Below are 22,670 nucleotides of genomic sequence, written 5' to 3' on the forward strand. Positions count from 1 at the left end.
GAAGCAGCAAAAAACCACCATTGCTATGGTGATCTAAAGCATTGGACACACTCAGCAAGGAGAAGAGATAAAAGGAATTACAAGCCACATTCCCAGCTGCACAGAACATCCTTGAGATAGGATCAGGCCCCAAGATCCACCCAGCTCAATTGTTAGTTGATGCTGTCATCTGCCTCCTCATCCTCCACACTGTCTGCAGGTCAAAGAGGACACAGCACCAGATACAAATGTAAAGGGGTTATTTTATTATTGATTCAGAGGTTAGACAAGGCACCATTTGATCTAAAAAGAAATGCAAAAAAAACCACCCCCAATTAAGTGTTATTTTTGCAGGCAATTAAGAAAAGTCTCTTTTGCATTTCTTCAGCATTGTGTGAATTCCAGCTTTGTCATGATCACAGAAAAGCCACCCCACTCCCAAGTAAGGCAGGTTTGGACTAGAGCCACGGCCCCTCTGTTCAGCAGCAGAGAATCCTTGAGAAGTCTCTATGCCAGGGTTTAGGAATGCAGCAGAACAAGAAAAACAAAACTTCCAGGAAAAGACCACAGCATCTCTTTTTCTTTTCCATTTCAGACACGATGAATCATTTGTTCGTTTTGGTCCTCGCTGATAGGAAATAACTTCAGAAAAAAATCACAGCAAACCTTTCAGTGGCCTCAGAGTACCAAGAGCCCATGAGACAAGCCCTGAAAGTCCTGGAGAAGCCTGGAATAACATCTAGCCTTGCCCTCCAACAGGTCAAGGACCTGCAGCTGATCTCTGAGAGACGTTTCCCTCTCCACAATTGTTTTGCCTCCACAACCATGATTTCTAAGAAGACCGCCTCCTCTTCACAATGATTCTGCCAAATAAGAAATCCAACCAAAACCCAACCAAATCAGCCCCCCAACCCCTTGTTTACCACCTCCTTCCCCCCCTCCCATCAATCATACCCCCCCTCCCAGCTGCCCTCCCTGCACCCAGGGAAGGGCTGCAATGGGTGATGTAGCAGAGTGTGCAGCGTTTGGTGGTGTCTCATCTGCTTGATGGAGTCACTCAGCTGGAATAAATGGGAACAGAGAGAGAAAAAAAATATTTAGGGAAAAAAACCAAACAAACAAAATTAAGCATGGTTTATGGCAAAAAAAAAAAAAAAAGAAAAGAAAAAAAGGCTGGTGAGCTGGATGTGAAGCGAGCACAAGGGAGGAAAGGAATGGAGAGTGGGGGAACATCTTGCTCTTGTTGTAGAATAAAACCTTGACCAAATCCAGGAATGCCAACTGGCCCCTTCCCAGAGTGTAGGGGGCAGCACTTTGACTCTCTCAAAACAAAAGCTGCTTCCACACAACTTCTTTAGTCAACCAAGATGCCAGGGCAGTTGTAACTTACACTTTCCCACTCCCTGGGGCACACCAGTCCCATCCTAAATGCTATCCTGACCTCCCAGCATGCCAGGTCCAGGTTACCCTTCCACAAAAAACCCAGAGACAGAGCAAGGGCCGTCTGGGAATCCCAGGGGACCACAGGCTGCTGGCAAAACCAGCCCTGTTTACTGTCAGAGCCTTTGTCCTCAGTCATGTGCTTTCTAGAGCAACAAGTCCACTGCTTTTGGTTCCCAGTGTTATTTCCAGTTTGCTGGAAGGGAAGAGGTTCTGTGCCTGGAAAGGATGTATGAGGACAGAGAGGGGATTGTCAGGCAAAAGAGAAATTATCAAGGAAAAGAGCAAGGGATTCCTGAGGATTAAACATCTGCTCTGGCCACAGAGCTCACAGCAGCTCAGTGCACAGGATGGAGTGGGCCATCCCGAGACAGAGAGAGGAGGATACTCAATAACACAATCAGTAAACACACATGGAATGCCAAAGGACAAAGTTTCATCTGAGCCAATCCATATTTACAGCAGGGTCCTCTAGGAAGGGCTGGAATCTCTCACGGCCAAAGGTCAGTGCCAGCCCTGCAGTGTCACCACACAGCAGCACAATGCCCTGGAAAGGCCCAGGCACTGAGCACACACAGTGTCCTCAAACACAGCCTGACGGAGCTGCTGCATTTGCTCAAGAAACAGGAACATTTCCATGAGCTCATAACAAAGGTCGTTAGCTCAAGGGCACGTGGAGCCAGTGGTTAATAACGCTGTCTCTCGAGCCTTGAGAAATCATTTGTTTTGCAATAAGGCTTTATTATATTTAGACTTTGGGATCAGGAGAAGCTCAACACATCTTCCTCTCCTTGGTCAAAACCAAGGCAAGAGTGAAGAGATAAAACCCAAGTCCTTTTCTTATCCTCAGGACATCCCAACCTGCCGCACAGTAACTGCTGTCAGACTCTGATCACAGATTTCACATTAAAAAGAGCAAGAAGCATCTCACTAATTTGCTATAAATCCCACAAATAAATAAAGGTTGAAACCCCCCACCATCTTTCTGACCCCCAGGTGCCATCAGAACAGAACCCCAGAGAGAATAAAACACATACAAAGAGAAGAAATCATCACCCAGCCCCGAGAAGCAGCCAGGCTGTCCCTCCTGGGCTGCTCCCACAGCAACACACACAGAGCAACCCCAGCTTTCAATCCTGCAGCTTCACATCTCCTGTGAAACCCTTCCCCCACATCCCCAACCTTCTCCAAGGCCCCTGTGGGGTAGCCAGGAGGAGCTGGAAGTACAGTTCCTTCCAGGGAAGTGCATTTCTAGGATGAAACAAAAGCTTTTTCACCCAAAGGAGTGCAGAGCCCATTTTGGGCAGCTGGAAGCTGGGCTCGCTGCGGCCTCTAGAGGCCAAAATCCCAACATCCACACACAGACTGATTCTGACATATAGCGACATAGAGACCGTTAAATGCTCGTTTAATTAGAGAATTAGCACACCCCTGCCTTGGACTGCATCACCTCATCCCTTCCCCTTCTACTTTGCTCAGCTCTTACCCTCCTTGGACCCAGAGAGACAGAGACAGAGAAAGAGAGAGAGGAAAAAAAAAAGGAGAGCCCCATTGTGGGACGGAGCCTTAAATGAACATAACCAGGTCTTTACATGTTGCTTTCGTGAAGGCTGCCAGGATGCTGGCAAACACCACGTCAGGAGACTGGGAGGCATCCACGGCCGTATGGATCCCTCTCTTGCTGTAGTAGGACACCAGGGGGGAGGTCTGGGTGTGATAGGACTTCAGCCGGGTTCTCAGGGCCGTTTCGTTATCGTCGGAGCGGCGGATCAGGGGCTCTCCAGTGACCTGGGAGAAGCAAGGGGACAATCTCCAGCGAGCTGCAGCCTGGGATGCTTCCCCCTTCTCTCCCTGCTCCCCTCCTGCAAGGCAGAGCTGCAGAGGAGACCCCAGGTGTGCGGGGGAGATGGAGCGAACCCCAGGCAGCCAGAACAAGTCCCAGAGCAGTCACTGAAGAGAGAAGGGCTCAGCACCGTGGTCCTTTTCCCCACACACCACTCTGCTTGCTAAAAGGAACCTTGAGACCAGGCACCAGCTACAGCTGCTCCCCAGGATGGAAACCGGTCACAACCCACCGCCAACTTGAGCTGTGGACAGAGTCCAACAAGTTCTGAGGATGGCAGAGCCTGGACCAGCCCTTCATCCATCCATCCATCCATCCATCCATCCATCCATCCATCCATCCATCCATCCATCCATCCATTCATCCCTCCAGGCCTCGCTCCCTGCAGTGCTGTCGGCTCAGGCTGCCCAAGCAGCTCCCCACACTCCCCAGAAGGTACAAGAGAAGGAAAGAAATGAGTTTTTCCAGGGAGACACTGCAAAGCATCAGCTAAACCCAAAGCAAGGGAAGCTGCAGCCTTGGGAGCTCACATACATCGTCCTTCATGTGCTCTTTCGGGGGTCTGAACTCCTCGTGATACGAGCGGCCACTCGCTGGGTGAATCAGCCTGAGACAGAAAAGAAGTGTCAGCAAAGCAGTCTGGTCAGGACAAGATCTCCTGAACCTGCCACTCATCAGCACAGAAACATCTGCCACAGCAAAACCATTAGCCTTTCACTTGTAAGAAAATTCTCTGCAGTTATTTCTGTACCAAGGGCCTCTTCAGTTTGGAAAAGCAGCTGCGCTGGGAGATGGAGAAGGGGAGTTTTACTTCCTGCTCTGCTGGATAACCGTGCAAGAGAACACACTCCTGACCCTGGAGGAAGTTTACTGGTGTCCAAATGTATTCAGTGTCCTGTGTAAGGGAGCACTAAAAGCTTTAGAGAAGGAGGAACTTAAAGTGTGAGCTGAGATTTTCTATAGAAATCCCTGATTTATAGGGCAAGGAAGGGGCTCTGCTCAAGGCTGGCCCAGGCACAGGAGAACAGGCAAGGGATCAGGGCAGAAATAAAAACCAGCATCACTGCCAGCCCTAAGCATCATGAGGACAAGCAGGGATCTGAAATTAGGATGCTCTTCCATAGACTAGGAAATCCCAACCCGAGCACTAGGAGAGAAGGATTACCGTCCAGTGATCCTCCGAATCAGCAAGGAGTCAGGGATGCTGAACTCAATGACGGAGTCAAGCTTCTCTCTCCTTTTCTCCAGGAGCTCATCCAGCTGCAACAGCAAACACCCACCTCAGAGGGGCTGAGGGAGCAGGGACCCCTGGTTTTGAGGGAAGGAGGTGCTGGAGCAGCCCCCTGAGCAGGGGCTCCCGTACCATCTCTGCCTGTTTCACCGTGCGTGGGAAGCCGTCCAGGAGGAACCCATTCTTGCAGGGAGGGGAGTCCAGGTTGTTCTCAATCAGCTCCACCACCATCTCATCACTCACCTGCAGAGATGAGACAGGTATGTTGTCAGGAAGGACACCCTGAATTTACACACAGCTGCTGCCCTTGTGGATTTTTGGAGTTGTCCTGTGCAAGGCCAAGAGTTGGGCTTGATAATTAATGTGTCCCTTCCAACGAAGGACAGTGATTCCATGATTCATGTCAATTCTCAGGCTGCCTGTTCAGACCTGCCCAGATCAGCACAGCACTCCCTGCAACACCAGAACATGGGCAATGCCACATTTCACTCTGGGGACTCTCCAGCCTGAGCAGGGACTTGGACCAGCACTGTAACCTCACTGTTACAAAGGTTGCTGTATTGAAAGGAACACTGTCAGCTCAAACTCCTTAGATTATTTTTTAAAAAAACCAAACTACAATACAAAATATCAACACAAACTGGATTTCCTGTTACTTTGTACCTTCACCTACACATCCCCCTGGGGAGGCAGGCCTGGGCAGGAAGGGCAGAGCAGGCGAGTTGCTCATTGACTCCCATAAACCTCGTATGAAGGTAAAAGCCCAATAGTTGCTGACAAGCTCTGGCTTCACTGGGTAGTTCCCATTTAACAATCTGGGCATACCACTGGGATTAGTACCTTTTCCACACTGCAGCACTCACAGATGCTGCAGCCCCAACAATAGCTGTTTATTTGGGAGCAGCTCTCCTCAGCAGCGCTGTTTTCTCCAGCACACACAGCTGGGACCCAGCAGGATTGGGGACCAGGCTGCCACAACTCACAAACAACATCCCTGCAGGCAGGGGGTGGGGGGATAAGCAGCCAGTCATTTCTGTGCCTTCCTGATTACACCTTTTGGAGAAAAAAAGATCCTGAGCATAAACCCCATGCTGAAATGTTGCTGTGCTCCCAGCTGAGTTATCACAGAGCTGCGGGATGTGCCTGTGGAGCAGCCTGGAGCTGCCTGCCACACACACACACACACACGTGGCAGATACCACCAGCCTGGCCAGATAACATCCCTATCTTTCATAACCAGCTGGGTATTGCAGGCTCGGTGTTGCAATGAGCTCTGAGCAGAAGTGAGATAAGGCTGCTCTCCCCATCTGGGGCCTGCAGATTCTCCCCGGGGTGTTACGAGCCTGTGGCAGCTGTGCTGATGCTCGAGATCTGCCCCACACCGGGGCAAGGCACTGCAATTTGTGGTCCCTCGAGCTTCCCTGAGATATTTCAGTCATTAGGATGAGATAATGGGACCCTCAGAAAATGAATGTCAGAGATTCTAACTTGTGTCTTTTGGGGATCCAAAGTGTCTCTCTCACACAGCAGCTGCTATAACTACCACAGCAACACCTTTAGGTTTATTTTCAACAGGTGAATCGAGCTTATGCAAGAGCTGGGATGCAGATGAACCCTGTGAAGTGATACCTGGATATCAGGTATCATGTGAAGAGACACAGGAGTCACAAAGCTGTAATGTCCTGCAGATCCAAGGATACACTGCCACCTCAGCGTTCAGGAGCCAGAACAGTGCCAGCCAGACTGCACCCCCTAAAAGATAAAAACAACCCAGGGCCACAGGCTGCTGGTAAGCAAAAGTAAGTTTGAAGAGGAAGGATGTTCGTGTATGATGCTGCTCCTGCAGGGTGAGACCCATCCCTACCTTCACCCTGCAATCTGCCTTCCTACACTAATTAGAGAATTCTAATTAGGAGATGGATTTTGTTTGCTCTCATTCCATGTGCTACCAGCCCATGTCCCCTCCCAGCACATTCCCCACGACCCACCAGCTTCCCCGAATCCATGGTTTCCTTGAGCCGCTTGCCCAGCTCGGAGCCCGAGGCCACCATGGCCCGCAGCATGTCACCGGTGGCCAGGTGGCACACGCAGTAGGTCTCGGCCAGCTTCGGCGCCTGCAGAAGAGGACAGAGGTGAGATGGGACCTGGGAGACTGAGGATCCCCACCCCGGCGGGGCCTTGTCCCCTTGTCGCGGCAGCGGGACAGTCGTTGAGCGGGCAGCACGTGGCAGGGCCCGGCACAGAGCCCCGGTGCTCAGCGACACCGGCTCCCCGCGGCCGGCCCTGGCCCGGGACAAAGGGACCCGGGACAAAGAGCCCCGGCGAGCGGGCCCCTGGAGGCGGGATTCGAGCGAGCCCCCGTGGAAGGGAGCCCCGGGGCCACACGAACACAGCGCACCGCCCGGTTCCTCCGCGGGCGACGGAAGGCCGGACACCCGCGTCCCTCCGCGCGGGGGTCACACGCTGAGTGCCGCCGCTGGGGAAAGCCGGGCGGGCCGCTCCCGCCGGCCGCTCCCGCCCGCATCGCCCTCACCTGCGTGCCCTTGCCGGCGCCGGGCGGGCCCAGCAGCACGGCGCGGATGCCGTGGCGGATCCCCGCGGCCGGGGCCTGCCCGCGGCCGCTCCCGGCCTGCGCGCTCGGAGCCATGGCCGCCGCCGACTGCGCGCCCCGGCCCGGCCTCGTGGGCGGGGACAGCGCCGGTGGGCGGGGCTATGCAAATAAGGAGTGAGAATAGGCGAGCGCCCGCGCGTTTCACCATGAGTGGGCGGGGTTATGCAAATGAAGAGTGGGAACAGGCGCGCTCCCGCAGGCGTTTCACATTGAGTGGGCGGGGCTATGCAAATGAGGAGCGGGAATAGGCGAGCTCCCGCGCGTTTCACCTTGAGTGGGCGGGGTTATGCAAATGAGGAGCGGGAATAGGCGAGCGCCCGCGCGCCTTTCGCCCCGAGTGGGCGGGGTTATCTCGGGAGTGGGCGTGGTCAGAGCCGCGGTGGGCGGGGCTTTGCGGCGCCACGTGGGTCGCTCGGTGTCGCCGCGCTTGTCCCGAGCTGTCCCCAAGTCCCGGGCGCTGCTGAGGCCGGGAGTGCTGCGTCCAGTTCTGGGTCACTCAGTTCAAGAAGGACATTGAGCTGCTGGAATATGGCCAGAGATGGGCAACGAGAGTGCAGTACAAGTCTGATGAGGAGCGGCTGAGGGAGCTGGGGCAGCTGAGCCAGGAGAAAAGGAGGTTCAGGGGTGACCTTATCACTCTTTGTATCTACCTGAAAGGAATTTGGAGCCACGTTGGGGTTGGGGTAGGGCTTCTGTCCCAGGCAGCTAGTGACAGCAAGAGGAAAGGGGAGAGCTGCGCAAGGGGAGGTTTAGGTTGGACATTAGGAAGAATTTCTTCACAGGAAGATTAGACATTGGAACGGGCTGCCCAGGGACGTGGTGGAGTCACCACCCCTGGAAGTGTCTAAGGAAAGACTGGACATGGCACTTGGTGCTGTGGTCCAGTTAACACAGTGGTGTCCAGTCACAGCTGGACTTCGTGATCTCAAAGATCTTTTCTAACCTAATTGATTCTGTGATTCTGAGCTGTGCTTGCCCTGGCGCTGCGTGGGATGGGCTCAGTGCCCTGCTCTGCGTGGGCTGTGCATCACAGCATTGCCCAGTGCATCCAGGAGGGACTGCAGGGCTCTGCTCTCCCAGCCTTTCTGCATGATCCCCACATCCCACACAGCACAGTCCAGTGCTGGTGATGGGCCAGAACACAGGCAAAACCAGCCAGGATCTCACAGCAGACAAGAACTTCCTTGGCCCTGGTTGCCAGGAGAGTCTGTGGCAAAGCCAAGACCACAGTGTTGAATACAGAAACCCAGGCTAAGTCTGTCCTTCTCACTCCCCCCTCAGTGGGCAGAGCCACCCCTCCACAGACAGAACATTGGCTCCTCAGCAACACCAGAGAGGGACCTGCACATTTAACAAGAGTTAAAAAATCCCTGCTGAGCCCATCCCATTTGTGGCACCGTTTCTGAGATCCAGGTCTCATGGATCAGACAGAGCATCTGCACTGATGGCAGAGCTGGATCTGCTGCTGAGGCACCCCCCAAAACCAGCAGCAGCTCAGCAAGGGCAGTCAGTCCCTGACATCTTCCCAACCACCTCCCTCTCTCCGGGGTCCCAGCCAAACACCGCTCAGCCTTTAATCTCCAGGAAGTCTGGTTTCCCTGGCAGCAGCATTTCTGAGGTATTTCGGGCTCTCTTTCCCCCGGTCCCTGTGCTCAGGATGCGCAGCCGCGGGAAGCGAGGCTGGGATACCAGGCTGGATGAGCTGCGGGGACTCGGTGCCAGCCCGGAGTGACTGCAGGGGGCAGCCCCAGCCTTGGGAAAGGGTGGGCGAGGAGGGGGAGCGTTCTCCAAAAGGGATGAAGGATGCTCGGAGGCGGCTCAGCCAATGGGATGGCTGGATTTGGTTGTCATGACTACAGTTGGGAGGCAGAGCAGAGAGGCAGTGCTGGAAGAGAAGGGGTGCAGAGCCCCCCCATCCTCTGCAGGGGCTCAGGGCAGGCAGGGAGCTGGGGCAGGACAAACAGCCGGCCCTGGAGCCGGTTCATTCTCTTGGCAGACCCATGGCAAAATCTATTTAAATGCCTTCTGAGGTAAGGGGGCTTTGAGGGGGGCTGTGGGAGAACTGTTTTGCCTGGCATGGTGAGAAGGGAAATGTAAAGAGCCTGTGGTTGCTGAATTTGGGAATGGGGGTGAAGGGCATTGTGCTGTCAGTGCCCCTCTCCCTCTCTAAACCCCTGAACTGCTTCTCCCCAGAGAGCCTGGACCCCCAGGCACAGCTACACCTCGGGCTGCTGCAGGAGCTCAGCATTCCTCGGGGAGCCCCCCTGACAGCACACCAGGGCACCTGGGAGAGACAACTGGACCGTGGTAAGGAGGGCATGGCCGAGGCTGGGGCATGAGTTCTGACAGGAATGACCCATTTCACCCCTTCTGTGCCTGACCAGTGTGGGCTGGGTGCTGTTTGGTGATGTGGAGTGAAGGGTAAAGCTGGAGAAGCTGCTCTTCTTTCCTGGTTATGAAGCTCTAAGAGCTTCAAAACATGTTTTTTTATCCCGTCCCTCATCTCTGGAATTGGCTGGTGGTGCTTGCTCAATGCATTACAACATCCAGGGTCAGTGTGGTCTTTCTCCCAGTGCCCCCTGGAATGCTGTCAGGAGGTCTCTGTGGGGAGAAGGGGGTGTGCAGCTCCAAGAAATGAAACCTCTGCCTCCTGCTCACTTCAAATCAGAGAGATCATGCTTCTGGAAGAGCCCTGGAGCTAGGCCTGAGTTATTGGGGTGGAAATGTTCCCTGCTAGCTCTTCAGCTCCCTGGATTATGGGGCAGGCTGGATCCAGCTAAGGGTGAGAGCTCAAAGCTAAAGCTCTTCTAGGATGAGCCAGAAAACTCCGTGCTGCTGAACTGTGCCCTTGTTCCACACCGTGTGTCACGGGAGAGCCGTGGAACTGCATCCACAGCACGGATCCAGGCTGTCCTGAGGTTGAATGGTGTCAGTGAGTGCCCTGTGCTGTGCCTCCCTTGTCCTGGGGCTTTTCCCTGGGAAAGTGGGTCCAGGAGACTTCAGCTATTTGGGATCCACACGGGATGTTCACCTCATTGAACACTCAGAGGATCCAGCTGCATTCCAGAGCGTGAAGGGGCCTGTCCTGGCCTAGAAAGGGATCTCTGCTTTTTGTGGTGCAGTTGGCTTTGTTGTTGACTGTGTTGGTGCCTGACAAGGCTGCTGTGTGCCAAAACAGAGCTCTGAACTGCAGAGAAATGTGTCTCCTCCCCCAGGGAAGATGCTGTAACCCGCAGCAGGGCTCTGCTGAGCTGCTGGTTTGGAGCAGAGCAGCACAGAGCTCTATCCAGAGGCACCCTGGGCTGTGGGCTGGGTGGTCCATGCTGATGGAGCTTCTGGACCCTTCCTCTAATACTCCTTTCCTTTTAACAGTGTGTCTCATTAGAATCCATCCCCTACTCCAGGAAGCTTTAAACGAGCATCAGCACACCCAGAACATCAGACCATGAACGGGTACTTGAACGAATCCAACTTCCTGATGGTGGAGGAGGGCTTCACCACCCGAGACCTCCTGGAGAACCTCCTGGGCGAGCTGTGCCAAGAGGTGAGGGCTGATGCTCTGCTGCTGCCTTTGGAAAAGGCTCTTCTGGAGCTGCTGCTCACTTCAGCTGTCTCCTAGAGCGACCAGCAGGCCTTCTTCGTGGCAGACCTTGGGGACATTGTGAAGAAACACCTGTGTTTCCTGAAGGCCTTGCCCCGAGTGAAACCCTATTTCCCAGTTAAATGCAACGGCAGCGAAGGGGTGATTCGGCTGCTGGCAGAGCTGGGGGCAGGATTTGCCTGTGCCAACAAGGTAGGGCTGTGGGAGGACAGCTCCAGGGGAAATGTTTGTGGGGGAGTGGCAGAGCTCACCCTCATTTCCTAAGTCTCTGCTCTAGGTGACATTTACGGGGGCAGGAGTCTCCCTCTGCTGTCACAGCCCAGAAATCCTTGTCCCCTCTGTGTTGTTCCCTTTGGCTGACATTCCTGGCCCCGGAGCTGCTGTCCTGGCCAACTCTTGGTGTCCTTAGGGCTGAGCCTAAAGCTTTTTGCTCCCTCCTGCTTGTCATTTGCAACAGCCAGATTTCCAGGGAGGAGCTAAAATTAAATCACTTATTTTTATGTAATTAAATAGGATGTATTTCCAGGAGGAGAAAGTACAGGAGTTGTCACAGCTCAGAGTAGGGGTCAGCCCCAGGCCTGCTAACCCCACTTGTTTCTTCTCCCATTCTCATGGTGTTTTTAAACCTGTCCATGCCAGGACAAAGTCCACCGTGATCCCTTTGAGCTCTGGTAGCTTTTCCCTAGAAAAACCCAGGCTGCAAGGCTTTGCCCTCCTCAGCACTGCAAGCAGGCTAAGACCCAGAGCTGGTGGCTGGTCCACACCCATCTCCTGGGGAGCTGCTGCAGATGTCTCCTTCTCCCTGCAGGCAGAGATCAGCCGGGTTCAGAACCTTGGGGTCCCAGCTGACAGGATCTTCTACAGCAGCCCCTGCAAGCAGGTCGCTCACATCAGGTACGCGGCCAGCCACGGCGTGAGGCTGATGGCCTTTGACAACGAGGTGGAGCTCAGCAAGGTGGCCAGGAGCCACCCCCGGGCCAGGTGGGTGTCTGGCAGTGCCACCACAGTGGGTGCTGGAGGAGGGGATGGGCAAGGGGCTATGGGGGACAAGAGGAGGTTGTACAAAGTTGGTGACGGTGTCTTCTCCCAAGCGATAGGATGAGAGAAAATGGCCTCAAGCTGTGCCAGGGGAAGTTTAAATTTTAGATCTTAGATTTTAGATTTTAGAGCTTAGATTTTAGATTTTTTTAGATTTTTCTTTTTTTAGATTTTTCTTTTTTTTAGATTTTTTTTAAATTTTTTTATATTTTTTTTATATTTTTTTATATTTATTTTTTTTAGATTTTTAAAGATTTTTTTATTATTTTTATAGATTTTTTTAGATTTTAGATTTTTTAATTTTAGATTTGTAGATTTTAGATTTTAGATTTTAGATTTTAAATTATAGATTTTAGATTTGTAGATTTTAGATTTGTAGATTTTTTTAGATTTTAGATTTTAGATTTTAAATTATAGATTGTAGATTTGTAGATTTTAGATTTTAGATTTGTAGATTTGTAGATTTTAGATTTTAGATTTTAGATTTTAAATTATAGATTGTAGATTTGTATATTTTAGATTTTAGATTTTTTTAGATTTTAGATTTTAGATTTTTTTTAGATTTTTTTTAGATTTTTTTTTTTAGATTTTTTTAGATTTTTTTTATTTTTTAAGATATTTTTAGATTTTAGATTTTTTTTATTTTAGATTTGTAGATTTTAGATTTTAGATTTAGATTTTAGATTTTTTTAGATATTTTTTAAGATTTTTTTAGATTTTTTAGATTTTTAAAGTTTTTTTTAATATTTTTTTATTTTTTAAGATTTTTTTAAATTTTAGATTTTTTTTAATTTTAGATTTGTAGATTTTAGATTTTAGCTTTTAGATTTTTTTAGATTTTAGATTTTAAATTTTAGATTTTAGATTTTAGATTTTTTTAGATTTTAGATTTTAGATTTTTTTAGATTTTAGATTTTAGATTTTTTTAGATTTTAGATTTGTAGATTTTAGATTTTAGATTTTAGATTTTAGATTTTTAGATTTGATAAGAGAAAAAATTTGATCACTGAAGGGGCGATCAGGCAGTGGAACAGGCTGCCCAGGAAAGGGGTGGAATCACCATCTCCAGAAACATGCAAAAAACTTGTAGATGTGGTGCTCAGGGACATGATTTTGTGCTGGACTTGGGGTAAATATTTGGACTCGGGGATCTTTGAGGGCTTTTCCAGCCCTCAAAAACTTTCCCTTACATGATCCTGTTATTCCAAGACCCCTCAACACAGTGTGGCTTTGTGGTGCAGGATGTTGCTGGGGATCACTGCTGACTCCATCCCTTGTGCCCACCCGAGCATGACTTTTGGGACCACGCTGAAATCCTGCCGGCACCTGCTGGAGACAGCGAAGGAACAGGCTGTGGAGGTTGTTGGCATCAGGTACAGCCTTCTTCCATAGGGGTGCTCAGCCCCTCTGGATTGGGATCTGGGCAGCTCTGCCCTGCTGGAGCAACGCAGTTGTGCTTGGGAGTGAGGTGAAGGCAGGGATTTGACCTTGTTGGGACCAATATTTGGGGCAGGTCTGACCCTAAGAAAGGCTCTGTGGGGCTCTGGATGGTGTGTGGGAAGCTACCCCCAGTGAGTGACAATCCCAGTGCTGTGTCCCCTCTGCTCTGGGGATGATCAAACCCTGCTGAGACGGGGTCTGTGCCCTCAGCTTCCACCTCGGGAGCCGTGTGCTGGAGCCACAGGCCATGGCCCAGGCTGTGGCCACAGCACAGCTGGTGTTTGACATGGGCACGGAGCTGGGACACCACATGAACCTCCTGGACATCGGAGGGGGGTTCCCTGGCACCGAGGACACCAGAGCCCTGCTGGAAGAGGTACAAACCTCCCAACACCCGCCCTCACAGCAGGCAGAGAATGAGCTTGGGAGCTCTCCCCAGGTCTGGCTCCCTGCAGAGTTCCCAGCTAACCAAGAGGAAAGTTCATTTTCTTCCCTCCCAGGTGGCTGTGGGGATAAACTCTGCCTTGGATTTGTACTTCCCTGAGGGCAGCGGGGTGGACATTGTTGCCAGGCCTGGGCGTTACTACGTCACCTCTGCCTTCACCTTGGCTGTCAGCATCACTGCCTTGGAGGAGATCCCCATGGAGCAGCCTGGCTCTGACGGTAGGTGTGACAACAGGACGTGTCCCCTGTGTCCCCAAGCTCCCCTGAGCCCTCAGAGAACAACTTCTCTTCCCAGAGGAAGAGTGTGGCAGCAAGAAGAACCTGGTGTATCACCTCAGTGACGGCATCTACGGCGCCTTCAGCTGCCTCCTGTTCGACAGCCCCTGCCCCAGGCCTCGGCTGCACAAGGTGAGGGGCTCACCTGGCATCACCTCAGCCAACACCCAGCTGCACCCAGTCCTTGAGAGCTTCTGGGGTGACATCTTCATCCCTGTGTCTGCTCCGTGTTTTTCCCACAGAGACCCTGCCCAGAGCACCCCTGGCACAGCAGCAGCCTGCGGGGCCCGCCGGGTCACGCCGAGGATCGCATCGCCGACGGGCTGGAGCTGCCCCAGCTGCACGTGGGGGACTGGCTGGTTTTTGGCAACATGGGAGCCTACACCATGCCAACATCACCCCTGCTCACAGGGGGTCCCCAGCCACACGTCACCTACGCCATGTCCCGCATGGCCTGGTAAGAGATGGGCAGGGTGAGAGGGCAGGATGCTGTGAGAGGTGCTGGCTTCTCTTCCACGTGGGCTCTTGGCCCAAGGGAGAGGGGGAAATATGAGTTCCAGAATGTGGAAATTCAGGGTAAAATCATGGCCTCAGAGGCAAAAATCGTATTTTTTTAATATTATCAAACTTGAGCCAGTTTTTTGCTGGAGAAAAGAGAGCCAAGCTCAGCTCTGGCTGTTGTTCTGGGGGACAGGAGAGCTCTGGAGTGTCCCCTTCCCTGGGCCCATCCCATTTTCAAGGGGCTGCTCCTTCCCCTGGCTCCCTCTTGGGTGTCTCCACTTGCAGGAAAGCTGTCCAGCTCTTCCAGGGAAAACCACCCCAGACAGAAGAGGACCGTGAGAGCCTCTGCACCCCCCTGTCCTGCGGCTGGGAAATGGCAGAGACACTTTGTGTCACCCCTGTCTTCGCTCCAGCTGGCATCATCTGAGCAGTGCTGGCACTGGAGGAGAAGGAACCACAGTGGGAGAGATCCTGTGGTGGTACTGGCAGGGGAAATGTCCCATAATGATATTGGAATAGGAAAAATCCCATGGCAGCACCAGGGGAAAACATCCCACAGTGGTACTGGAGGGATAAAAACCCTACAGTGGTACCAGAGTGGGAAAAGTCCCATGGCAGTACCAGAAGTGATGGCAGCAGAGGGGGAGGATCCCGTGGCAGTGCCAGGGAGGGGGAAGGTGCCATCCTGCCCCTGGCATCGCCCTGCTCCGCTCTCACGGACTTGGAAGTAAATCCTGTCCCATAAATCCTGCTCCTCCAGCTTGTGCAGTGTGTGTGCCTCCCAAAGGGGTTTGGCAGGTTTGGGCTCTGTGGTTAGGAGTGATGGGGATAATTGAGGGGTCAGGTGAGGAAGCCCCCGGCTCTTCCTCCCCACCCTGTGCTGGAGAATCTCTCTGCAATCAGCATTTAATGAGGCTTTGCTCATTAGGGAAGGTGGGGCCATTCACCCTGACGCTGTTGAGGTGTCCAGAGGGACCCCTGGGATTTTGGGAGGGCATGGAAATAGGGGGTGTGTTTAGGTTTTGGGGGGACACTGCAGAGAAACCTGGGCATTGTGGCATCTCCCTGGTTCCTGAGGTCTCATCAGCCCTCACCAAGGCTCCTGCCCTGGGTACAGCCCTGTGAGACCCTGAAGGGCTGGAACTGGGAGAACTGGGGGCACTGGGAGGACCCTGGATCATGGGAATGGGAAGCACTAGGAGTAATGGGACACTGGGTGACACTGAGATGGGAGCACTGGGGAGGGTGGGGTGCATTGGTCAGACCAGCCTTGGGGACTCAGAGAGGGCACTGGAAGGACACTTGGGGAATTGGGAGGACTACACTGGGAGGACACTGCAGGACTGGGAGGACACTGGGAGCATTGGAAGACACTGGAGCACTGGGAGGAGAACAGAGGAAGGACACTGGGACACTGGAAGGGCACTGGGAGGAGGACAGAGGAAGGCACTGGGGCACTGGGGGAGCACTGGGAGGAGGACAGAGGAAGGCACTGGGGCACTGGGAAGGCACTGGGAACACTGGGAGGGCACTGGGAACACTGGGAGGGCACTGGGAACACTGGGAGGGCATTGGAGCACTGGGAAGGCACTGGGAGGAGAACAGAGGAAGGACATTAGGGCACTGGGAGGGCACTGGGAGCACTGGGAGGACATGGGAGCACTGGGAGGACACTGGGATAACAGAGGGAGGACACTAGGGCACTGGGAAGGCACTGGGAGAACATTGGGGCACTGGGGGGGCACTGGGGGGGCACTGGGAGCACTGGGAGGGCATTGGGAAGGCACTGGGAAGACATTGAAGCACTGGGAGGGCACTGGGAAGGCACTGGGAGGAGAACAGAGGAAGGACACTGGGGCACTGGGAAGGCACTGGGAGGACACTGGAGCACTGGGAGGGTGCTGGGAGGACATTGAGGCACTGGGAAGGCACTGGGAGGGCACTCAGAGGACATTGAGGTACTGGGAGGGCACTGGGAGCGCTGGGAGGGCACTGGGAGGACATTGGAGCTCTGGGAGGGCACTGGGAGGGCACTGGGACACTGGGAGGACATTGAAGCACTGGGAAGGCACTGGAAGCGCTGGGAGGGCACTGGGAGGGCACTGGGAGTGCTGGGAGCACTGGGAGGGCACTGGGAGCGCTGGGACACTGGGAGGACACTGGGAGCGCTGGGAGCACTGGGAGGACACTGGGAGGGCACTGGGAGCACTGGGAGAGCACTGGAAGCGCTGGGAGCACTGGGAGAGCACTGGGAGCACTGGGAGGGCACTGGGAGCACTGGGAGGGCACTGGGAGGGCACTGGGACACTGGGAGGACATTGAAGCACTGGGAAGGCACTGGAAGCGCTGGGAGGGCACTGGGAGCACTGGGAGGGCACTGGGACACTGGGAGGACACTGGGAGGGCACTGGGAGCGCTGGGAGCACTGGGAGGGCACTGGGAGCACTGGGAGGGCACTGGGAGGGCACTGGGAGCACTGGGAGGACACTGGGAGGGCACTGGGAGCGCTGGGAGCACTGGGAGGGCACTGGGAGGACACTGGGAGCACTGGGAGAGCATTGAACACCGTGGCCGCCAGGGGGCGCCGGGGCGCGGCGCGCAGCGAGTCCTCCAATCCGCCAGGGGCGCTATAACGAGCGCGGACCGGGGGGGGCGCGCTCTGCCCGTGTTCTCCTCCCAGCCGTAAAGCGTGCCGCGGTGCCGCCACGTCGGTTGCGCTTGACGGCGAGAACGTCGCGAAAGGCCCGTGAAGGACGGAGGCGGGCCCGTGAGGGGGGGCGGCGGTGTCGGCGGTGTCGGCGGCGCGACAGCGCTGGTGTCGCGACAGGAGCGCAGCCATGCCGTTCTGGGACCTGCAGAAGAAGCTGGGCATCGATGTGGACAGCTGGCTGTTGCGGCAGAGCATGCCGCAGCCGCACGGCCAAGCCGCGGCCTGCCACGCCTTCGAGCGCGAGTGGGTGGAGTGCGGGCACGGGCTGGGCCAGACCCGCGCCCGGCGCGAGTGTCAGCTCGAGTACGAGGATTTCATGGAGTGCATGAAGCGCACCAAGCTGGTGGGTGAGCGGGGGAGCACCGCGGGGCCTTGGGGGGACACGGGGGGCGCGGGGGTCTGGAGGGTCCGGACACAGCGGAGGGGACCGGGGCCGGGCTGGGGGGACTCGAGGTGATGCCTCAGGGTAGGGAGAGGCTGCAGAGGGTCCTGGCCACGCTCTGGGGGAGGTTTGGGGGCTCCAGCCCGGGGTGGGAGCGCACCCTGGTCATTCCCAGGGTGAGGGGGGGTCTGGCCCTGCAGCAGCCCCTTCCCCGAGGGCTGCGGTGGCTGCAGGACCCCGAGGAGCGGTGACCGTCCCATTCCTGGAGCTGTTCCAGGCTGGGCTGGAGAAACCTGATTAGTGGAAAGTGTCCCTGCCCATAGGGGTGGGGCTGGGTGGGATTTTAGTTCCAACCAAACCATTCCGTGTTTTGGGGCAGCTTCCTCCCTGTCCCCAGCGCTTCTCCAGCAGCTTCCACATCCAGGACAAAATCCTGGTCAGAAAATTGGGCTGGAAACCCAAATATCAGTCCAGAACATCCCAAGAGCCCCAAAGTCTTTGAGGAGAGCCTCAAACTTGAGTGAGGAGCCCCAGGGCGGGGTTAGTGTGGGTTCCACATCTATGGGGCTGCCAGGACCTGCCTTGGGGACCCCCCGAGGGATCCCTGAGCCCCCCCTGTGACCCTGGCAGGCTCAACGGCTCCGGATCATCTTGGAGCAGCGGGACAGGATGATCAAGCAGGGGAAGTACACACCCCCCGACTACCACATGGGCAAGGAGGAGCCCAGGCCGTGATTCCCACTGGAATTCCTCTTGGAAGAAAACCCCCAGAGCACAGGGCAGGGGCCCTGCTGTGGCTGCAGGGGAACAACCTCAGGTCGGGCAGTAAATATCCCTTTGGAATGTCTCCTTGGCTCTGTCTTGTCTTTATTTTTGGGGGGGAAAAACACCTCATTTCCACAGGGATTCAGAGTGGAAGTGGATGGATTTGGGATCTCTGCTGGCTTTTCAGTGCGTGGGAGGCAGATTTCCTCACTGGGGGCTTTGAAATCCCATATGCCAGCAGGATCCATGGATTCCCTGGCACAGCCCAGGGGGTTTGTCCCTCCCAAGGAGAGTTTTTCCTTCCATTCCCTGAAAATTCCCTGAGTTTTGGAACAGAGCTGAAGCAGGTGAGTCCCTGGAAGTGGAGAGTGGCCAGCTCTGTGCTTTAATCCATGTTTTTAATGCTGCTGGTGGCGGAGTTAATGCTGGATCTTTGCTGGGAGGTTCCTGATCCTGGCAAATCCCCCTGCTGGGATGACAAAGGCTGAGCCCAGCATGACCTCCGGGGTCAGGGACATTCCAGGAGGGACATTCCAGACCCCTGCCATGGCCACAGAGGGATCTGTGCTGTTCCTGGGGCATGAATCCCATGGTGGGCACAGGAGCCCTCCTGGAGAGGAATCTCATGGATTCCTGACTCCAGGCAGATCCTGGGATTGCTGTGCCCTTGGATACAAGGGATCACAGCTGGATGCTGGTTTGGGGGGCTCTGAGTCACCCCAGGGTGTCCAGGGCAGGGATCTGAAGCAGGAGAGCTCTGTTATTTCCTCCAGAAGCCCTTTTCTGGATTCCACAGGACATCTGGTCTCTCAGGAGCCATCCCAGCAGGGTTTGAGCTTTTGCTGAGATTTCTGCTGCTCCTCACCCAGCCCCTGTCCCTCAGCTCCCCCCAGAGCAGCCTCCCCAAGCTCTGGCCAAGGTTTCTCCCTTCCCCCAGGCCCAGATGGATTCCCTGTGCTCCAGCTGAGTCACGATTCTCCCTGGCAGGGTGGCACTGGGGGAGGGTGGCCCTGGAGAGCTCCAAATTCCCAGTCTGGGTTCAAATCCTCTGATCCAGAGGCACATCCATGACCCAGGCTTGGCTCTTCCCTGTGTCTGCCTTTGTTTGCCACTGCTGGTCCCCTCTCTGCCATGTGTTTTAGATAACTCTAGGAATAATGTCCTTTTAAAAATTTTTTTTTGCATCAATTTTGATATTTTTCCCCCCATTTCCTGCCCAAAGCAGGAATAACTGACCCAAGACCCCATGCTGTCTGGGTCCTGGCTAATTCCTGGCTGTCCTTGCAGTAACTGATGGAGACTGATAATCCTCAGGGGTTCTGGTTGCTGCTTTAAATATGAAAACTCTGGTGGTGATGAGTTTGAACAGAGGAAAACCGATATCAGGATATCAGTGCTCCATGGATCTCAACATTCCAGCTGTAAAAGTAGGCAAGGAGGAGCTCTGAGGAGGGAAACACAGGGAGAACATGGGAGCCACGTGAGGAAAAGGGAATGGAGTCAGGTGGAAAGGGACTGGGGAGGCAATGGAGCTGCCAGAACAAATAAAGGATGGATAAAGAGGGAAAATTGTGCTGGGAATGGAAATTGAGTGGTGCTGCGGAGCCATCAGAGTTATTTATCTTCAGGGAATTGTCCTGGGGGGATCTGGGGAGGAGGAGGAGGGAGGGAGGGGATGGGACTGTGGATGGAGGATGTGGGGACCCACGTGGAACACCCAGAAGGTCTGAAGGGACTGAGCTATTCCAGGAGCTGATTCCTCACCAAGCCACACTGCAATTCCCCTGGGTTTCACCCATGGATGGAAATTTGGGATGCAGAGCCAGCCAGGAGATCAAATCTTCATGAACCTCCACACTTGCAATCGCTCATTATGGATGATGATTAATTATTATCAATTATCCTTCCCTTTCCCAAAGAGATGTGCAGAGAAGAGTTTTCTGCTCAGTGGCATCACAACTTCCTCCCAAGCTGGATGTGAGGGCTGGTGGCACCTGGAGCCATATAGCAGCACAGGCCAATGCTCCCAGGAATTGCTGTTTTGGGGGAAAAAAACCCTGTTTTGATTCAGAAGTGTTGCTTTTCCAGGGAAAGGATGAAAAAAAACCAGGCTCAGCAAAAAGCCTGGCAGCTCGCTGATGTTGGGAGTGACTCATCCCATGGAGCAGCCCAGATGTCAGAGGAAATATTGGGATTCATCTGAATTCTCCTGGCTCCCAAGTGGCTCTTTAGATCCGTGCAGAATCTAATTGCTCCAGCGATCGGCGTTATCGCAGCCAAGGGCGTGCGGGGAGCAGCCGCAGCCGGCGGGATCCATTTGCTTGAGTTAAAAGCTCTGGCAGGAATTTCAGCCAATAAAGGGAATAATCAAAGACCTGATGAAAACGATCAAATTCATGGAGAGATTAAAAAAAACGCCTCTTGGCTCTGCTGGGAGGAGACTGAGGGCGAGGCTCTGGCTGAGCAGCAGGGACTGAAAATGGATCCGATGCTCCTGCCTGAGTTCCCCTGGGCAAAGGGACTTGGAGCATCCTCAGCTCCACAGTGTGGCTCACCACGGAGCCCTGAACAGGATCCATATCCAGCCTGGAGTAGTTCCAAATTTACATTTCGCTCTTTGCCTTTTTTGTCACTTTTTTGGCATGGGGTGATGCCACATCCTGGCTGGGTGGGAGGCACTGGGGCTGGCATGGGGTGGGAGATCTCCGTGGGGAGCTGCTTCTGCCGTGGATGTGGCCTTGGCAGGGCACCATCCCTCCTCCCAGCCCCTCATTCCCATTTTCCTACAACATTTAGCCCCCAGGAGTGGGAGTTGGGGGTCTGGGATTGGGCTGAGCCCCCACCTCCTGCAGCTCCCACAGGCCTGGATGTGCTGTGCATCATCTGCAGCTCCTCTCTGCCTCGGAGAGGGGGAGTAAACAACTCTCAGGAGATGAATAATTTATCAAAAGTCAAAGGAAAAGGCAGGTTTCAGCCCTGGGCTTGGGCAGAGGTTTTAATGAGGGGACAGTTCTTGGGGCAGAGCCGGGTTCTGGCTGATTTGCACCAGGAGACATCTCCCTGCATCCCTGTGGATGTCCGAGGTCTTGGCACTTGGGGTCCCAGGGGTCCCCTCAATCCTGCTGAGCAGTGCAGGAGCAGGGAAATGAAATGATTTAGGGAGGACCTGCCTCCCCCTTCCTCCTGAAATAATGATTCCCTGTCTCCACGTAGGCAAAACAACGCATGATCCTAACCCAGATTCGCAGCACAAATAATCCATCACCTCCCAGCGCTGCGAGGGATTTCGGGATGCGCGTTCCGGGTGTGAGATCCACACAGGCTGGAACAGGCGCCGTCTCCCAGCCGCCCGCGCTCCTCCGGGATTCAGCACGGCTGGAATCGGCTGGGTTTGCTCCGAGAGCGCCGTGAGGGAGGAGGCTGAAGCCCGCCTGGTGACACGGGGTGACAAAGGCACGCGTCACCCTGCGGCCAGCACCGGGCTCCCCGCAGCCGGCCGGGCCGTGAACCCTGCGTGGTGTCCCGAGGGCGAGCGGTGCCCGGTCACCAAGCGGGAGAGCAGGGGTGACCGAGGGTGTCACAGCATCGCCCCAGCGTGTGCCGGGGGCCGGGCTGGCCGTGGCCGGGCTCTCGGGGCCGCAGACACGCGGCAGAGCCGCCCAACCCGTCCGGGAGCTTTGGGAACGGCGCTGCGGCAGCGTCTGCCTCTCCAGGCGCTTCCCTCCTCCCAGCGCGTCTGGGGCCGCCGGCTCTGCCGGGATGAGCGTTCCCTGCTCCACGGCTCCCACGGGTTTTGGGGTCCCTCGTAATGATGGGAACCTCACGGAGTGGTTTTATGCACTCCACATGGAGCGCATTTATCCAGCGGTGTCCAGCATGGATTTGACCACGTGCTCCAAGGGTGTGAGACTTGCACAGAAAGCAGTGTCGGGGTGGCACCAGGGTGATGTCCCCGCCGCTGTCACCTGTCATTGCAGTGGTGGAACTGGTGCCAGCCCACAAGCACACCCTGTTTCCAGTACACCCTTTTACTCTGTCCCCAGTTCCTCAGCACCAGTCTGGCCTGGCTGCAGCCCATGAGGATTCCCAGCTCCCAGAACTCACAGCTTCATTCGCAGCTGGAGCTCGTGTCCTCGAGGCCTTGGCCCTGCATCTGTGGGGTCACCCCAGCGGTGTATCCACACCCGGGCGGGTTTTGGCCACCCCTGCATCCGAGCAGGCAGGGCCGCAGGGCAACACGTGCTCCTCTCCAGCCACGTCCCAAGCTGCGTCCAGAGCAGGTGTCACCACACCCCACGCCTCGTGTCCTCCACCGCGTCCCACCCCCTGGCTGGGAACACTCAGGAAAACACGCACCGGGGAGCAGAAGCGTTGGGATGAGATCTGAGAACCGGCGGGGGAGAGATGCC

General features: G+C 54.8%; 3 protein-coding genes across 5 annotated transcripts; 2 read left to right on the top strand and 1 right to left on the bottom strand.

Annotated features, from left to right (window-relative positions):
* Window positions 1–222: 222 nt before the first annotated feature.
* AK2 (adenylate kinase 2) lies at window positions 223–7,189 on the bottom strand. Of its 2 annotated transcripts, XM_058856715.1 has the most exons (7): window positions 7,027–7,189; window positions 6,482–6,607; window positions 4,626–4,736; window positions 4,428–4,522; window positions 3,797–3,869; window positions 3,012–3,207; window positions 223–1,040 (listed from the first exon to the last, which is right to left on the bottom strand). In XM_058856715.1, exons 1-7 carry the CDS (start codon window positions 7,138–7,140, stop codon window positions 1,033–1,035), a joined length of 723 nt encoding a protein of 240 aa, XP_058712698.1. In that variant the 5' UTR covers window positions 7,141–7,189; the 3' UTR covers window positions 223–1,032. The 2 variants fall into 2 exon arrangements, with proteins under 2 accessions (XP_058712698.1, XP_058712697.1); XM_058856714.1 differs by lacking the exon at window positions 223–1,040 and having other exon boundaries at window positions 2,137–3,207.
* Window positions 7,190–8,385: 1,196 nt separating this feature from the next.
* On the top strand, window positions 8,386–15,151 carry AZIN2 (antizyme inhibitor 2). Of its 2 annotated transcripts, XM_058856713.1 has the most exons (11): window positions 8,386–8,722; window positions 9,298–9,411; window positions 10,477–10,648; window positions 10,724–10,897; window positions 11,514–11,686; window positions 12,985–13,116; window positions 13,394–13,559; window positions 13,684–13,846; window positions 13,923–14,035; window positions 14,146–14,360; window positions 14,690–15,151. In XM_058856713.1, exons 3-11 carry the CDS (start codon window positions 10,550–10,552, stop codon window positions 14,829–14,831), a joined length of 1,377 nt encoding a protein of 458 aa, XP_058712696.1. In that variant the 5' UTR covers window positions 8,386–8,722; window positions 9,298–9,411; window positions 10,477–10,549; the 3' UTR covers window positions 14,832–15,151. The 2 variants fall into 2 exon arrangements, with proteins under 2 accessions (XP_058712696.1, XP_058712695.1); XM_058856712.1 differs by lacking the exon at window positions 8,386–8,722 and having other exon boundaries at window positions 9,144–9,411; window positions 10,509–10,648.
* A 1,944-nt stretch (window positions 15,152–17,095) lies between these two features.
* NDUFS5 (NADH:ubiquinone oxidoreductase subunit S5) lies at window positions 17,096–18,343 on the top strand. The gene is made up of 2 exons (XM_058856716.1): window positions 17,096–17,457; window positions 18,127–18,343. Exons 1-2 carry the CDS (start codon window positions 17,242–17,244, stop codon window positions 18,229–18,231), a joined length of 321 nt encoding a protein of 106 aa, XP_058712699.1. The 5' UTR covers window positions 17,096–17,241; the 3' UTR covers window positions 18,232–18,343.
* Window positions 18,344–22,670: the final 4,327 nt, after the last annotated feature.

The sequence above is a fragment of the Poecile atricapillus genome, chromosome 24 (genome assembly GCF_030490865.1).
Source record: "Poecile atricapillus isolate bPoeAtr1 chromosome 24, bPoeAtr1.hap1, whole genome shotgun sequence".
NCBI classification, from domain to species: Eukaryota; Metazoa; Chordata; class Aves; order Passeriformes; family Paridae; genus Poecile; species Poecile atricapillus.

Bases quoted from the DNA above. Each gene is read 5' to 3' on its own strand.
- NDUFS5 (XM_058856716.1), top strand. From the start codon at position 17,242: ATGCCGTTCTGGGACCTGCAGAAGAAGCTGGGCATCGATGTGGACAGC. The intron at 17,458-18,126 runs GTGGGTGAGCGG...TGACCCTGGCAG, and splicing joins GCATGAAGCGCACCAAGCTG to GCTCAACGGCTCCGGATCAT.
- AZIN2 (XM_058856712.1), top strand. From the start codon at position 9,228: ATGGGGGTGAAGGGCATTGTGCTGTCAGTGCCCCTCTCCCTCTCTAAA. The intron at 10,649-10,723 runs GTGAGGGCTGAT...GCTGTCTCCTAG, and splicing joins TGGGCGAGCTGTGCCAAGAG to AGCGACCAGCAGGCCTTCTT. The intron at 10,898-11,513 runs GTAGGGCTGTGG...TTCTCCCTGCAG, and splicing joins GATTTGCCTGTGCCAACAAG to GCAGAGATCAGCCGGGTTCA.
- AK2 (XM_058856714.1), bottom strand. From the start codon at position 7,140: ATGGCTCCGAGCGCGCAGGCCGGGAGCGGCCGCGGGCAGGCCCCGGCC. The intron at 4,737-6,481 runs GTGGGTCGTGGG...TCATCTCTGCAG, and splicing joins CCATGGATTCGGGGAAGCTG to GTGAGTGATGAGATGGTGGT. The intron at 4,523-4,625 runs GTACGGGAGCCC...TTGCTGTTGCAG, and splicing joins CGGTGAAACAGGCAGAGATG to CTGGATGAGCTCCTGGAGAA.